Raw genomic sequence first — 16,343 nt, forward strand, 5'->3', positions numbered from 1 at the left:
AGAGCTATGATAGCACCAGCCAGGGTAAGAACCAAGATCCTTCCATCAGATGCAGCCTGACATTTCACATTTCAGAGCACAGCTGTAGGATGCACCAAGACTCGACCTGCCAGAGCAAGAGCTAACACAGAGAGGCGAATCATTTGCAGATGACATAATTACCTGGGGTTTCCACCCGCCGGTAATGGTAGGGGTTGATGCACACTTCTTTCTGTTTCGAGCCAAAAGGGAACTCACAACATTCCAGTGGTTTCAGCTCATGGTGAGATTGTAAATCAGGCCAGCGCCACACTCTGCAGTATATGACGTGGGGAAGCCCCTTGCGGTGAGACACCTGCAGCCGCCCATCCAAGGAACGCGGGATCGTGACGCATTTACTGGGCTGGCCCGGGCAGCTCAGAGCCCTCTCCAGTTCTTCCATGGCTCCTTTCTTCTTCTTTAACTTCTTCACCAAGGAATCAACAGCCTTTTCTGCCCACTTTTCTTCTTCATCTCCTTGTTTCCAGCCCAGCAGCCTTTTCACTGCGGGGCTGGTGAAGGAGAACAAGGAGCTGATAGGGGTGCTGGAGTGCATAAGAAGCAGAGATTATGCACGAGTGTCAACAGAAGCACAAACTGCTCTCCTGCCTTGCAAGGCCTGCACAGAGTTTCCACAGCACTGCGATGGACACTTCCTTCAAGGAAAGGTTCTTCCACACATACGTTTTTGTAGTTTTAGGCACTGGTTACAAGTCGTCCAACAGGGTGGGTCTCAAAACTCTCCAAACATCAAGAAACTGCTGATGAAGCCTGGAATAGCAACACAATACATGGTTAGGCTTCACTCGCTATTTCCATTGTTCCTTCAATAAAATGTTTTGAAAGAGAAATTATTCAGAATGTGTAGTTAATTTTCAGTGGTTTTCTGTTTGGTTTTTGATGTTTATTTTGGGCCCAAGCCTCTCCTCCCCACTATCCATCCCACTCATTTTAGAGTTAGACCATGGAAATTGTTAAGTATCAACTTGTGTTTAAAGTTTAATACACCAGGCAAATGGTTGGAGGAATAAGATTATTTTTGGTACAAAATAAAATTTTCCCTCTTTTTTTTTATATTCTGGTAGCTGTAGGTTCAGCTCAATAATCTTCTATGAAAATAAATGTGTAATATCAAATTTTATGGAAGCAAGGAGTAGAGTACTGTCCAGACTTCAACCTCCTCTCTGCCACTCCAATCTCGCTGTACTGTGAAGAGTTGTAAAATATTAATTGCAAAATGAATTTAAACGACTCCTAGATTTCATTTAAGAATTTTGAAGGATTTACTAGTATTCTCTAAATTTATTTTCTTACATGGAAGAGAAAAACCATTTTTGCCTACATAAACTGTTTCTCTCTCTTCAACAGTTCACAGTTTTCTAGATCCAAATCACAGACTTTTGGACACAATTTGTGCTGGATGGACCCTGAGTTATTTTTGCTAGGAGTTGCTGCATCTGACAAAGTCTAACAGAAACTGTTTAGTTCTTGAGGGCTTTTCCTTTTTTTTTTCTTCATATAGCTGGAGCCAGTCTAATTTTAGCTGAAAATTACATATTTCCACTGACTGGAACTCTGAGCAAAAATCTCCTTGTAAGTCAAGCTATTTACTGCTTTAAATATATTTCATGGACCCCCTGTGCATAGCAAGTCCAAAGGTCTGAACTACACAGAGGGCACTTAAAACAGGAGATGGGAACAGCTTCCAAATGGATGCCTCTAGAAAAGCGGCTCCATGGCTGCCCTAGTCCATCCTCGTGGACCTTTTTGCCCCCACCAATAAGGGCCTGCTCACAGTCCTCAGCACAATTAGATGCAGCCACTGAGGAGACAGATGCTGTCCAGCACAGGGAGTGGCAGAGCTTCCCAAACTATATTTTTGTGCAATTTCCTTAAATGTGCAGATCTTGTAAGAGTACAAAGGGCACCTGGGGACACTGTGTGCAGGCACAGGTACACCACAGTGAGACAGGAGGCCAATCCCAAAGACTGGTTCCTTGGCATACTCGGATACTCTCGTTGCCATGCAGTTCTGGAGCATGCTGCAGTGTGAGCACACACGGCCCAGGGCAGCACAGCCTCTCGGACAGGCTGTGATGTTTACTGAGGACCAAGGACTGCCTAGAGCTGTTTTTCTCTCAGCTCTTCTCTTTTGTTCTCATGCCCATCCCTATGCCCCACTGCATTACCCTTTGAGATGCCCATTACCCCGAGAAATGCAGATACATGGAAACATAACAAGCCTTTTCCCTTCCTCCACAGCAGCAGCTGTGGTGGGGGAAGGGGCTCAAAGTCCCAAAAGCCTTCCACTGCACTAGGAAGATGGAAGCACTTGGCCCTACAGAGGAGAAATGGAAGCAACTCGGGCAGCTGCAACTGCTCCTCCCCAAGATTTTCATATGCCAAGCACCATGAAAATATGCACAGAGGAATTACAAAACTGGAAGGCAGAACAGGCACACCTTGCTTCAGGCAGCCACCAGAGCACTGAGCTCTGGCTTATGCAATTTCTACTATCAACCTATGTGTGGGTCCCTTTGTCCTCGACTGTCAAGAGAGGCTCTTGACAGAGCACAGCAGAAACCCCCTTGCTCGTGCCCTTCATCAGTCAAAGACCTATTCCATGGAACTGTGGAAACCTGTTCCACCATACAAAAAGAAACTTCAGATTCCCGATTTTTTTCCCTGCTCTGTATTAGTAAAAGTCCAATGACCTGGAGTATCTAACTGGATAGTTGCTAATGTCTCTAGACAAAATCAAACTTTATTCCAAACACTTAGAGGGTCCACATGAGAACGAAGTAAAGTCAGAGTGATTTATCATAGGAAAAAAAAACAACCTCAATCTGTTTGTAGAAACATAATGTGGATAAAATTTAGGCAGGCAGGCTCCAGCCTTTGCAGGAGCAGGCTCAGCCTACAGAGCCCAGCATCAGCCCCATGCAGACATCCTGTGCAGTGGAGGTGTCTGTCCCTCACTGCCCTGGTGAGAGCCTGTGGAGGATCCACTGTCACACTGCTGTCATTGCCTGGCAGCACCAAACCCCATCCTCACATGAGAAAATAAAATAATGCTGGGATCACTGTGGATCAACACTGAAAGCAGCAACAGGAAGCAAGGAAAGCCTGGGATGAAAGCCCATTGGACCAGTAGCAGTGGAGAAGTCCCTGCTCTATGCTGAGAGGGAAAATGGCTCACACTTCTTATCTGAGGGGGTCTCCTGGGCATTGGCATGTGTAAACAACTGCTCCTGATAACTTAATGCCACATTACAACCATCAGATGTGAAAACATACATGTTCACATAAAAGTATTGTCCCGAGATTTTCTTTTCCATTTTGACCAAGGTTTTAAATAAACACATTAATCTCGTTCAGTCAAATTAAATAACTCAACAGTGACATCAGTATGAGTCTAAGCACTATTGTTGCTAGTGGGAGAGTCGCCAAGACTATGTGTATAAAAGCAAAAGCTGTTCTTTGCAGACCATGTGATGTAGTCTCAGATAAGTACATTGCACAATTTCCTACCACGCTCCCCCCAGTTTCTTCTAAAATCTTTTTCTCCCAAATTCAACTGACATATAAAATATAAATGATATTAAATAAACTAAACAGCTTTCCAATAATATTACCAGAACATCCTAGTTTAGTGTTATTAAATTACATAATACTGCACACTATTCAGCAAACTTAGCCTTGTGTTGCTATGCTTAGATTCTCCATTGCGAAATAGCGAGGCAGCCACTCTGCTCCCGGGCTGCAATGACAGAAATGTCAATTCACAATTTAATTTTAACAGTCTTTCAGAACAGCAGTTGCTTAAGCCATATGCCTTTGGTAACAGGCAACTTGCCTAGCCAACTGCAATGTTTCAAACCCACACCTGATGTATTTTCTGTGCTGATGATCCACTGTGTTTCTTGATGCTCGATGCAGTTTAGGGTGGCAGTGGTGAGGGAAGTGTTACAGTTTTGATCTGTACTCCCAGCACATGTTCATGATAGGATGGCTGGAGTTCAGTTCTGGTCAGCTCTATCTCCCTCAGTGACAATATGATGTGCTATCATGAGGATGAGCCAGGCATCGTTCAGGATACATTCCTAACAGGATTCCTTCCTCTGGACTACAAGGGAGGCTTTGTCTATCTGTCAGCTAAGTGACTGATCAACACTAAACACGGTCAGCCTTCCATACTGTAAATCTTTATTCCATCACTGAGTTTAGCCTAAGATCTGAAGCTTGATTTAGGGAAGAGGTAGAAGACATATGGGACGTGAGCATGGACTCACCCTTTTGTTTCTGTGGCCTGCAGGAGAAGGTGGGACTGGAAACGTGTCAGCCCAGTTCACTGGCTCCATTCTCCCTAAACATAGGGTTGTCTACTATTGCTGTAGCACAGCAGTGGGAAACATCCCCGGGCACAGGAACTTTATTACCTGTAGCATGTTATTACCACAGCATCTGGAATGGCTTCAGTCTGTGCCAGCAGCACTCCCCCAAACCACTCTCGTGCATAGTTCAAGAGTTAAGAGGCAACAGGGGTCACCCATATCTGACCTACTGATCCCCAAGTCCCTAAATATGTATATGAGAAAAATATGTGTGTACATGGTATGGACCTAAAGATAAATAACTAGAAAAAAATTAGCTAAATCAGGCACTGCATACAGGTAATGCTGTGTGAGATGAGGCACCTCAAGTCTGAATGACTGCAAGACTAAGAGCCAGCAAAATGGACATGGAAGGGAATGGGATATTTTCTCCTCCTCCTATGCTCATTTTTCACATTCCAGTGTAGAAATAGCCTGTAGGTCCTCAGGTGAATAGGAGAAATGTGCTTCTCCGGGAGCTTTACTTCAGTAACTTCTACTGTGGTACTAAAGAGCCTGACACGGCAGGAGCAGAGGAAAGCCCACCATAACTACAGGCTTACATTTTCCTAACGGAAGCCAGGTCCTGAAGAAGTCAATAAGAGGGGTTCCAGAGCTCTGGAAATTAAACATGCCCTCTTCTGTGTCTCATGCCAACATGCTGACATCTCCGCTATGGAAAGATTTTGTGAAGTTTAGATTTTACCTAATGTAAAAAGGATCCATTGTGTCAGGGAATACTCACATCACACCTCAGCAGAATGCCTGTGCAGTCCAACATGCTGGTGAAGTTTCCTCTAATTTGGTTGTCATAGAATCACAGAATCATAGAATATCCTGAGTTGAAAGGGACCCACGAGGGTCATCAAAGCCAACTCCTGGCCCTGCACAGGCCACCCCAAGAGTCACACCCTGTGCCTCAGAACACTGTTCAAACACTTACTGAACTCTGTCAGGCTTGGTGCTGTTCCAGTGCCCAGCCACCCTCTGGGTGAAAAACCTTTTCCTGATATTGAACCTAAACCTCCCCTGACACAGCTTCATACCATTCCCTCAGGCTGGGGGAGTCTCACTCCCATAGGCACACCAGGGAAATTGTACCAGTCCTTGTTAAATTTCACTCTAAGCTTTCTGCAGAAGTTAAAAAGGAAAACTTTCATGGATGCTAACGAAAACAGACTTAAGACACCACTGTGTAAAAGCAAAGTGTCCAACCTCCCTCAAAAGCGTATCTGTGTATGTGTATGTAAGCACAGGTGTGGGCAGATGTGTACGTGCTTCTGGTCTCAGCATAAAGCTTCAAGGTGCTGCCTCCACTCCAGCACTTGCCTGGGCAAACTGCATGGTGAGAGGCATGGCTATCTGTCTTGAGAATGCCTGACATCATCAGTCTCGGTGTCACTGCAACAGCTAAGCAAGGCCACAGAGGGAGATTTCTCAGAGGGTTGTCTAGACATAAGCTGTGCAGTTCTTGGAGATGCATGTGGCTGGAAAACAGAGCAGTGAGACAATTATAGCTGGAAGTCTGACACTCGGTGACTGAATCACAACAGAACTGGAAGGGAGAAAATTGTTTCAGTCAATCAGTGTGAAGTGGAATGCAGTGAACATGCTCTTGGTTGGTTATTTTTACCTAGTACTGATTCAGTTACTTCTACCTACTAAGAAAAAGAGAAGCATGCGAGTTTTCTTAAATTAACTGATTCTTGGTATGTTTTCAAATGTGCCCAGCTGGCAGCAGCCCACACACACCCAGGGCTGGCAAAGAACCTCCCGAGTCAAATCATCCCTGCCACTTACTATGGGAATCCTCAACACATCAGCAGGAAAAAAGGTTTAAAACAAACGAACAAACAAACAAACAAACAAACAAAAAGATGTATGTGCAAATATGTGGGTCTCAAATGAGTGGCGAACCTCACCAACCTTGTCTTGAGCCTCATGCACCAGCCCTCTTCTGTTTTGTTGCCCACACAGCAACTTGGAGCTGGGCAGCAGAGATTTCACATGTACTCTCATTCCAAGAGAGCAGTGTGAAAGCAGATGCCTGGGCAGCACAGTCCCGTAATCAGCTCATGGCTCAGCAACAGTGGCCACATATTATTTTTGAAGCATGGAAATCACTTGTTCCACTCACGGCACCCTTGACATCAGCTGGGATCCCCCGAGGCTTCTTGTTGTCCTTGGGACCCACCAGACAAGGGTGCTGTTAAGAATCTATCTGAAACCACTGTTTTTCACACGTGAGAAAATACAGTGATTGAATAATTCATTACAATGTTACCAACTTCTTCCACAACCACAGAACCTAACACCCAGGGTTTTAATTTAATAGGATGTAAAGAAGCTGGGTTTTTTTTAAATTAAGAAATTAAATTTCTTCCTAGTTTGACCTTGGACTGCTCCAGCTAAAAGCAGATACAATGATGGGAGGTAGAGTGTTTGAGGCTCACATTTATCCATATTTCACACAGCCCCGGCAACATCTTCTTGTTTATTCATATAAGCTTAAATGAACAATGCAAGCTTCTGAAACTCATTTTCTTGGGTGTTTTTCAAGTTTGTTCAGAAAACCTTTCTACAGTGAAGTTTATGTGCATGCATCAGTATCACAAAGCAAATCTCACAGCACCTCATGCTTCTCCAGCCACTTGTTCCACCCTGTGGAGCCTTCACCTGAGCTCACTGCCTCCCAAATAAAGTAGGAACAAAATCTAATGCTAGTGACTAAAAATTTGTGACATTCACATAATTTTTTCTTAGCTCATGTAGCCACTCAAGTATTACCTCATCTATTCAGCATCTTTTAGCTTCTCTTGACAAGAATAACACATTCTTACTTGATATAAAGAAGAAAAGATTCAAGTATATAAGCTGCACACCTTAACACAGCTACGTGCACTTCCATAGGCCAAGCATTTGCACAAGTGTTTCAAAGCATAAATTCTGTCACAAAAGAAAATTAAGTACCCAGGTCATGTTTGGTATGCCCATGATGCCTGATTACCAAGGTGTGTACCAGTTCCTGCTGTGAGACTGCTCTGGATGAGCACATTGGCAGATGCTTCAACAAACTCCGTTAGTGTGACATAAGACGGGGAGAACAGAGGTGCATGGGCATGGTAACAGTACCCCCATGTGCCAAGGCTGTTGCAGACAGGATAGGGGCAATCTATCTTTCATGTACACTTGAAAAATCAGGGGGAGCATACAAGTAGGATAGATACGTGTTGGGATAGTTGCTGCTGGAAGTCTGTGGGTGCATTTTACACAGCTTGCTTTCAAGAATAACTCTGCTGGCCTTGGAGAGGAGAAAGCGACTGGAAAACCCCTTGAGATGACCCTTATGTCCCTACATCCCCTACTACAACCAAGCAAAAGGGCCTCTTTCTTCAGGTGCAGCACTGGGCTTTGACCCCTGGGTTACTTGCATCCAGCTGCTGGGGATGGCAACCCAAAACAGAGCGCTGGATGTTCCCACCAATCTTTGCCTTTGAGAATCTCCCACAATATCTGAAGGCACCCCACAAAATTACCACAACTAAATCTATGTAAAAATGTTAAACTGGACCAATTTATCACTATGATCTCTCTCTGACTGCACTTCCTTCCTTGGTATTAATTTTTAAAGGAAACCAGTGACTGTGATGTTTATAAGGACTGAACCGCACAGTGTTCCCTGTCTGGGCCACACCGAGGTTTCCAAGATGCAATCCCACAGGGACACATCCTCTTCTGTGCCTCACACCCTGCTCCCTGCAGGCAGGAAGAGGATCCATTCAGACAGTCCCTGCCTTGCCTCTTCCTGAGGATGCCTTGCTCAGACTCAGACTGTCACCTCCGAGGAAGAGCCCCTCTCTCAGCTGCTTTCCTCCAGCAGAGCTGAAGGCGAAGGAGCACTCATGCCGTGGAGGAGCTCTGGGGATGTACCTGTGGGAGAAGGCAGGAGGCGTTGGGATGATGAGGAGGTGCATCAACCTGCCCTAGGAAGCCCAAATGTCTTCTTATGGCTCTGACAATCCCCATTTTAGACCCAGTCAGTCCTGCATTCTTCACATACTCACTGATCCCAGAAACTGTAGAAAAGCCCATTGGTGTTTCTAAAAACAGAACAGTTAGAAATACGCAGAAAATAGAATTCCTGCTTTTAAAATAAAAGCTGATTCTTCTCCAATACAAAGCATGCAGCCAAGTGCCTCCAGAACAAACACTTCACAAAGGAAGAAGGGGACTTGAAAAGAATTTCAGCTTCAATGCTGGTCTAAAGTTTATAGCCACACTAATCAGATCCTGTAAACCTTGTTATCAATCACTGGCATTCTTGGAGTCATTCCCAAATACTCATTTTAGGAAAAGGATTTGCTTAGATTTATTTAGATGTTAAGAATGTTGAGAATAAGGATACATCTAAAGAACAATTACTTCACCAAGGCTGTGTCCTTCTACTCCGATGAGAATCTATTCTGGAAGTTTCGTGTCTTAATCTGTTAGAAGAAAATACACTTTTGGAGACCTAGTTGTGCCTTTACAGTGCACACAGGGAAAAAGAATAAAACAAATATTCTCCTCATATTGTATGGTAGCACATCCCACCTCAGAGAGGTCTGTCTGAAACATTACTCAGTTCTGGTGTTAACACAGCAGACATCTTTTGCAGATGATTTAGCATCTCATAGCTTGGAAAGTGAAATACAGATCAATCAATCATATGGATCATGGATAAAATACTCAAAAGGAAGAACTTCCAGAACTACTTCCCCTCTGACTGGCAGCAGGCCTGGGGAGGAATCAACAGTATTGCTGGCCACCTCCTTCCTCCAGGTGAGACAGCCTGGCCAACTGCATTGGGGGCATAGATTTCACACACAAAACACTTTCTGTATACATCACACTAGCAGTTGTCCATGGAATTGCATTAGCATTTCATTGTGTTCAAGCCATATCACATTCAAATCTGTTTTTCCTAAAAGGCTTCCATTGTGCATCACTGTGAGAAATTGCTAATGCAATAAGATTGACATATAGGTTCTCCTGCATGAACATCCGCAGTAATCTGTGCTAATTGAGCCCTCAGTGGCTTGTGAAACCCTGCAGGGGGGAGGAAGGGTGGAGCATCCACAGGGCCTACATCTTGGAGAACTGCAGCAAATAAATGTGTGGGAAAGAGGTAAGCACTAGTATCAGTGTGCTTTATCCATGTAAAGATCTGATTCAGTGGCAGAGATTACCTTGGTCAAGGGACCAGGATATTTTCTATGAAAAATATCTGGATATGCTTGGACTGTGTGTGGAAACTATTTCCCATCAACAGGGCTAAGGACAAAAGGAGCAAGAATTTGCCTATCTAGTTCCCTCCTGTGGGGGAAAGGAGGTAGCTGGCCATTCGCAGTGACTTCAGGAGAAGATGTGGGTGCTCAGATTCTCTGTAAACCAGAAGAACTGCATATGAGATTGAAGAGGCTTCATATGCCTACATTTGAACCTGGGAGTAAAAAACAAAGGCTGGATTCTCTTTGGCATGTAAGATGACATGCTGTGTTAACTATCAGCTTCAGAAAACACTGAGCACAGGGCAAAAAACAGGCACTGAGTCTTTAAAAGAAGTATTTCACTATTCTTCAAATCCATCTCAGTATTCCAAGGAATACCCCATCTCTTTATGGCTGTTTCTACCCTTCCTCTCCCCCACTAACCCTCACTGCTGGCCCATGCAGTCCCCACAGCCCAAGGCTCCCCAGGTGGCCACCACCAAGAAGCTTGAAGGGGTCCTGTAGGACCGTGCAGCAGGACAGGCATGGGAGCCACAGCTGCAGCCTCCCATGGGAATGGGTTTTTGGTTTCTCTGCTCTAGATGTCTCCGTGAAGACCTCATGACCTGTGTGAAGTAATTCAAGATCTGTTGGTGAGAGAGAAATAAATCAGCTACCTCATACACCCTGCAGGGTGGGAAACTGCACCTTGGCAGAGTAATTTGACAGAGACAAGTAGGTTTGGATAGGCAAGACCAGCAAGTAACCATAAGAGAGTTTTGAAAAGCCACATGAACTGCTTGTGCCTCCGGTCAGTTTTGTGCCTACTCGGCAGCGTGTGGGATTGTTTTCCTGCCACAAGCCTCAGGGTAAACAGCTTTCCCTCAGGTGCCTCGATTTCTGCATCTGTCCCACAGGTACCCAGGGGTGGCTTTGCAAAGCATCATCAACTCTTCTGATGAGGAATGCTGCAAAGGAATACTTAAAAGAAAAAAAAAAGAAAAGGTTGGGTTTTTCGGTTTTGGGTTTTTTGGTTTGGTTTGGTTTGGTTGGTTTTGTTTGGTCTTTTTTTTTGTTAAGGGAAGGCACAGCAAGAAAACACACATATAAAAAGATTAAGTATTGTTGAAATGTATTGACTTCAGCTGCAGGGTTATTCACATTATAAAGGATTCTTCATTAGGTGGAGCTTTGCTGCTTGCAGACAAGGCTTCTGGAAAGGGCTCCTCCATAGCCAGCTCCTGCCTGCTGTTCTGCACTGCACCAGGCCGAGCAAACACAGAACCACCGCTATCAACAAGTGGCCAATCTCGCTCCCATTGTAGCCAGGTAATGAGGGTGAAAGGAAGCCTGAAGCAGAACAAACTCTAATGACCCACGGGTCTGTTAATTTTCTTTCCTCCTCATTTCTCTCTTTTAATGGACAGTGAGTTTGAGGCCAACACTTGTGGGGAACTCGGGATGTGGAGAATATTTTCAAAACCTATACAAAGGCTAGGCATATAGAGAGACTCCAGAATGGGAGATGTTTCAGAAAGAAAAGCAAAAGATGCAGGATTTTGGCAGGGGTCATGGTGACTGGGAGTAGAACGTAGGTGGGAGAAGAGAGAGCTTGTTAGGAAATGGGAGGTTGCAGTATCAAGCTGGAAGGTTGCCACAGTGTGGACTAATGCTTTGGCATCTGCAAACAAAAGGAAGGAGCAATGTAAGAAGTAACATGAAGAAAATTTCTCAAGAGATATCTGGAAGTATCACGACCTGTGAGGAAACAGAAGAGGCAAAGATAATGCTAAGTTTGGCAGAGGGAGGATGGCGATGGTTCTGACAAGGAAAAGAGTGGGAAGGAAACAAGTTCTGGATAGAAAGATGTGGAAAAATAAGGCTTTGTTTCTCTCAATCAGAAACACATCTCAATGCTATCTCAGAAAAACAGAGATCAATTATCAGATTTTCTTCTTCTGTTTTTTTCTTTTGTTTTTTTAAATAGGGCTGGCTGCATAAATTAGGAAGTCTCCTTCACTCCATGTCCACCTTCACCATGTCCTTGTTGTGCCCTTGTCCAAAAGAACTGAACCTCAAAGAGAACTGCTCATCCTTGCGTTTGTCTAAGGTACAGAAACCTGCAAATGGTCCTGTAGGACAATCTGCCTGTTTCCCCTGCATTAATTAAAATGCAAACATGTATTAGTTAGGATCTCTGTCTGGGCTCTGATCCTGCAATCTATTAAATCCACTCATCTGCAAAAGCACAGCCAGATTTTTAGCTGCTATAATCAATACACTGGGGCCAAGTCCTTTAAGTCACCTGTCCACCTGTAAAATTCCCACAATACTAACCATTCAAACATTGCAGACAAAATATAAGATGGGAAATAATTTGGGATATTTTTGAAAAATTAATTTTGTTGCACTGTATTCAAAGTCCAGTGCTTCCTTACAACTGTTCTCAAAGACAGTAATAAGACCACAATGATTATGTCAAATTGTTGTTGTTATTACTATCCCTTGCTGTTCATGTACTGTAACACTAATGATTCTTTATACCTGCCTGTATCAGGACACCAAGCAGAACAAATTTGACTATGAATATTTTTGCTGTGTTGTTTTCAGTTAAAATATTTATGATGTGTTGTTTGGGTTTTTTTCTTCCCAACCCTGTGATTATTATTTGTAAAGGGCATATATATATATATTGCACAGAAAATGAAATCTCTCTATGCTGTCACTGTATTTTCTGCAGCAGACAAACTATAGAGCATATATATATATTTCTGTCTCCCCTTATTCTTTTAAGTTTCTTTGAAACAGGGTGCCCAGTGCTGCTGATGCTGGAATTACTGTTAGTATCAGCCCTGGTGATAAACTCTAGCTAGTGTTTTGGTTAGAGGTCACTTGTAATTAGTAGTCATTGTCCTTTGAATTTAACAATGGAAAAATAAAACTTTATAGCGACAGATTAGCCTGGCCATCAAAATTACAGCACTTTAGCACTCAGGAGAGAGGATTGCATGACACACTATCTCCCCGTCTGATAACAGCAGATAGCTAAGAATTCAAATGCCAGATGCAGAAAGCCTGTAGAAGAATAAAAGGAGAGAAAGGAAGATTAACTGCCCAGATGTTATGTGATATATTATATTGACACTTCTACACTCCTGTTTTAGTGAGCTGGGCCTCATCTTGTACCCACTGAAGTGAAGATGGGGCACTACTGCCAGTTTCTGTGAGAGCAGCTTTCAAATCCAAGGTGCTACTTCATCCCCACCTTCTGCAGATACTTTGCATGCGTGTGCATGACTCTTAGTGAAATACTAATTCTCAACTTCTTCACAAAGTTGTGCAGTTGACAGCTTTATGCATATTTGTTTCAGTTGCTGCAGGTAAATAAAAGCCATCTCCACCTCGTATGAATTTACAAATACTGACACGGATTCGATGCATCCATCGGGAAATCTCCCGGTTTGCATATATCATAGGGATACGATAAGGATTTGTGATAAAATACACTTGACCCTTATTCCAGGCATTTTTGCAGAATTACTGTTTATCAGCTTTTGTGCAAGTTAACAAAGTGAAGAAGAAAATGTTTCTAATTCCAACACAAAGGCCAGACGAGAATGGGAACTACTGCCAAACCCAGTAAATACAACACATCCTTCTTGATACAACTGACTTTAAATGTATTTTTGGGCATGTTTATTTTAGCTACTAAGTCAAATTAACTCAATATTTAAAAAACCAAAAAACAAACCACAAACATCCCCAGCCTCTGCTTTAAAATCTAACAGGAAGCAAAGATGAACCAGCCAGACACTGGTACTTATCAAATCTGAAAGAAGGGAGTTGTCTGGCTGGATTAAAACGGATGAGGTTTGTTTGAGTGATGACATTTGTCCTACCGTTGCTGAGGTGAAGAATTTTGCAGCACTTTCTTCATCTTATGCTCCTGAAGATGGGAAGATTACTCCTACCACACAAATACTTGCAGATATAGAGAGACACATTTCTGCACATCGGAGATGCTGAAGAGTACTGAAACTTGCATTATCTGCAGTGTCCTTCCCAAACCACTGCAAACTTGAATACATTCCCAAGCCGTGCACATAATTTCCCACTTCTGCCAAGGGAGAGCTCCTTCACTAAATAGTTGACCATTCTGAGCTGAAATATTTCTTTCACTAATTTATAAGATGCAAGTAATTAACAGCAGGCATGTGTGTCTCTGCGTGTGCACGTGTCCGTGTGTGTGTCATTTATTTTTATTCCCACTAATGCCTCTTTTAAAGCAGACCTGGCGACCGTCAAATAAATTTACCCATAAAGTTGAACTAGGAAAACACAAAGTTACCAAACAATATCCGAATTGTTACCAACGAGCCCAACTCCGAATTGCCCCCCTCTAAGAGCTGCCTGGGCACGGAGATAAAATCACGGTGATTTATAATTTGCCATATCGAGGGCTATTGTTTTTGGAAATGTTGGTTACTTGCTAACATGTAACGTTCTAACTTCGGAGCCAAAAGACAAGAAGCCAATCAGAGTCACCGCTCGTAGCTGGAATAAAAACCCTAAATCGCAGCAATTCTGCTCCGTTGTGCCCGGGAGCTTGTCCAGGAGCGGGATTTCTTGAACAGAAAATAACCTCTGAAAGGAAAAGTATTTCCAAACGTGTCATGTGGGGCTCTGTTGTTTCTTTTCTTTTTTTTTTTTTTTTTTCTTTTTTTTTCTTTTCCCCCCTCTCCTACTTAAACGAGAAAGAAAGAAATCCTGACAGCGGGAAGACTTGTCAGCGTTTAGCCATCCATAAAAATGTTTTTCCCCGCGCTCCTCCTTTCGCTCGCCGTCCTGGCGTCGGTCTGTCTCATCTCGCTGCTCCGCGGCCCCAGCCCCCGCCCGCACAGCGCCCCAGCCCAGCGGGGCCGGGGCCGCCAGCCGGGGGAGCACCGGCCCGGGGCGCCGCCGCTCCCGCCCCGCCGGCCGCACGGGGGGATGCCGCGCCCGCCGCCGCCCCGCCACCGCTCGGGGAAGGATGCGGGACAGCCCCGGCGCGAAGTTTGGGGCGGGTGCGGCGGCACTGTCCCCCGTGCCCTCTGCTTCCCCCCTCCGCCCTTGCCGGGACGCGGCCGGGAGCCCCGGCTCTTACCTGCCACGGGCTGGGGTCTCGGCGCGCCGCGGGCGGGAGCGGGGCTGCAGCTGCGCGGCGGCGGGGCCAGGGCGCAGCGGCAGCGGCAGCGGCAGCAGCAGCCCCGGCCGGCGTCAGTCAGGCGGGAGCCGCCAGGCTGTATTAGTGCGCCGGGCTGGACCGCGGCCAGCAGCGCCGCGGCCGCTGGCCCGCCCCTCGCCCCCCCGCCCCTCGCCCCCCCGGCCGCGCCGCCCCCGCCGCGCTCGCACACGCTCACACACACACACACACACACACACACACACACACACACACAGCATCGCTCATACACACACACAGAGGATCGCTCACACACACACACAGGATCACTCACACACACACAGCATCGCTCATACACACACACAGCATCTTTTATACACACACAGCACCGTCGCTCACGCACACACAGAATCGCTCACACACACAGCATCGCTTATACACACACACAGAGGATCACTCACAGGCACACAGGATCACTCACACGCACACACACAGCATCTCTCACACACACAGGATCGCTCACACGCACAGGATCGCTCACACGCACACAGGATCGCTCACACGCACACACAGAGCAACGCTCACACACACAGGATCGCTCACACGCACACACACAGCAACGCTCACACACACAGGATCGCTCACACACACACACACACACACACACAGAGCATCGCTCATACACGCTCACACACACGATCGCATACACGCTCGCACCGCTCACACACACGCACATCCGCACAGATACAGATACACACGCACACGCTCAAGCACACACGGGCACTGTCGCGCTCACGAACACACGCCCACGGTGAGTTGCACTCACACACTCACCCCATGCACCTCCCCGCACCCACCGCACGCCGCCCCGCGCCGGGCTCACCCCTCCGCACACGTCGAGTTCTGCCCCTTCGGCACACGGGCTCTCGGTGACAGAGCTCACCCCCAGGCACAGGCACACACGAACCACCCCCGCGGAACCCGCCCTTCACACCCCCTCCCCCGCCGCCGCTGGCCCCCAGCCCCGCGCCCCTCGGGAGCGCAGCCGCCTCGGGAGCCGCCGCTCCGCCGGCCCGGGCTGCGGGCCCCCCGGGAGGGGCTGTCCCGATCCCTGCCCTGCCCGGGCCGTGCGGGGCTGGCGAGGCGCTTGTGTGTGACCGCGGGGCCGCGCCGGGACAGGTCCTTCGCCCAGTGCCCCCGCAGCCGGCCGTTCCCCGGGGTCCTTCTCGGCAGCCTCCCAGCCCCCGAGGATGGACACAGTGGCCAAGCGTGGGCCAACCTCAACCCCGTCCTGCGCTGCTACGAGTGCTGCTGACCCGGCTTTTGGGCACAGGGGACAATCACCGGCTGCGCGCAAAGACTTGGAATCAACATCGTCCCTGTGGGACGGCTGGACGGCACAGCTGCGACGGGTTTGGGGATCAGTCTGCGCCTTCCCACGCCGGGCTGTGCAGGGGTCCCATCATTTGTCGGACTGCTCAGAGAACAGCAAACTGCAGCTGGCACTGATGAGCAGATGCACTTCCTGCTCCAGAGATTACC

General features: G+C 46.4%; 1 protein-coding gene across 4 annotated transcripts in view; it reads right to left on the minus strand.

Moving 5' to 3' along the window:
- SMAD9 (SMAD family member 9) overlaps nucleotides 1–15,760 on the minus strand; it is a 44,290-nt gene extending 28,530 nt beyond the window's left edge. For 2 of the 4 annotated variants that reach the window (XM_014868909.2, XM_088159574.1), the window contains exons 1-2: nucleotides 14,784–14,919; nucleotides 163–789 (exon numbers count right to left, since the gene is read on the minus strand). In XM_014868909.2, the coding sequence (XP_014724395.1) occupies nucleotides 163–574 (412 nt within the window). In that variant the 5' untranslated portion in view covers nucleotides 575–789; nucleotides 14,784–14,919. Of the gene's footprint in view, nucleotides 1–162; nucleotides 790–14,783; nucleotides 14,931–15,684 lie in introns of those variants that run through there. The other 2 variants (XM_088159572.1, XM_014868908.2) reach the window with 2 other exon arrangements.
- Nucleotides 15,761–16,343: the final 583 nt, after the last annotated feature.

This window comes from Sturnus vulgaris, chromosome 2 (genome assembly GCF_052056855.1).
Source record: "Sturnus vulgaris isolate bStuVul1 chromosome 2, bStuVul1.hap1, whole genome shotgun sequence".
NCBI lineage: Eukaryota > Metazoa > Chordata > Aves > Passeriformes > Sturnidae > Sturnus > Sturnus vulgaris.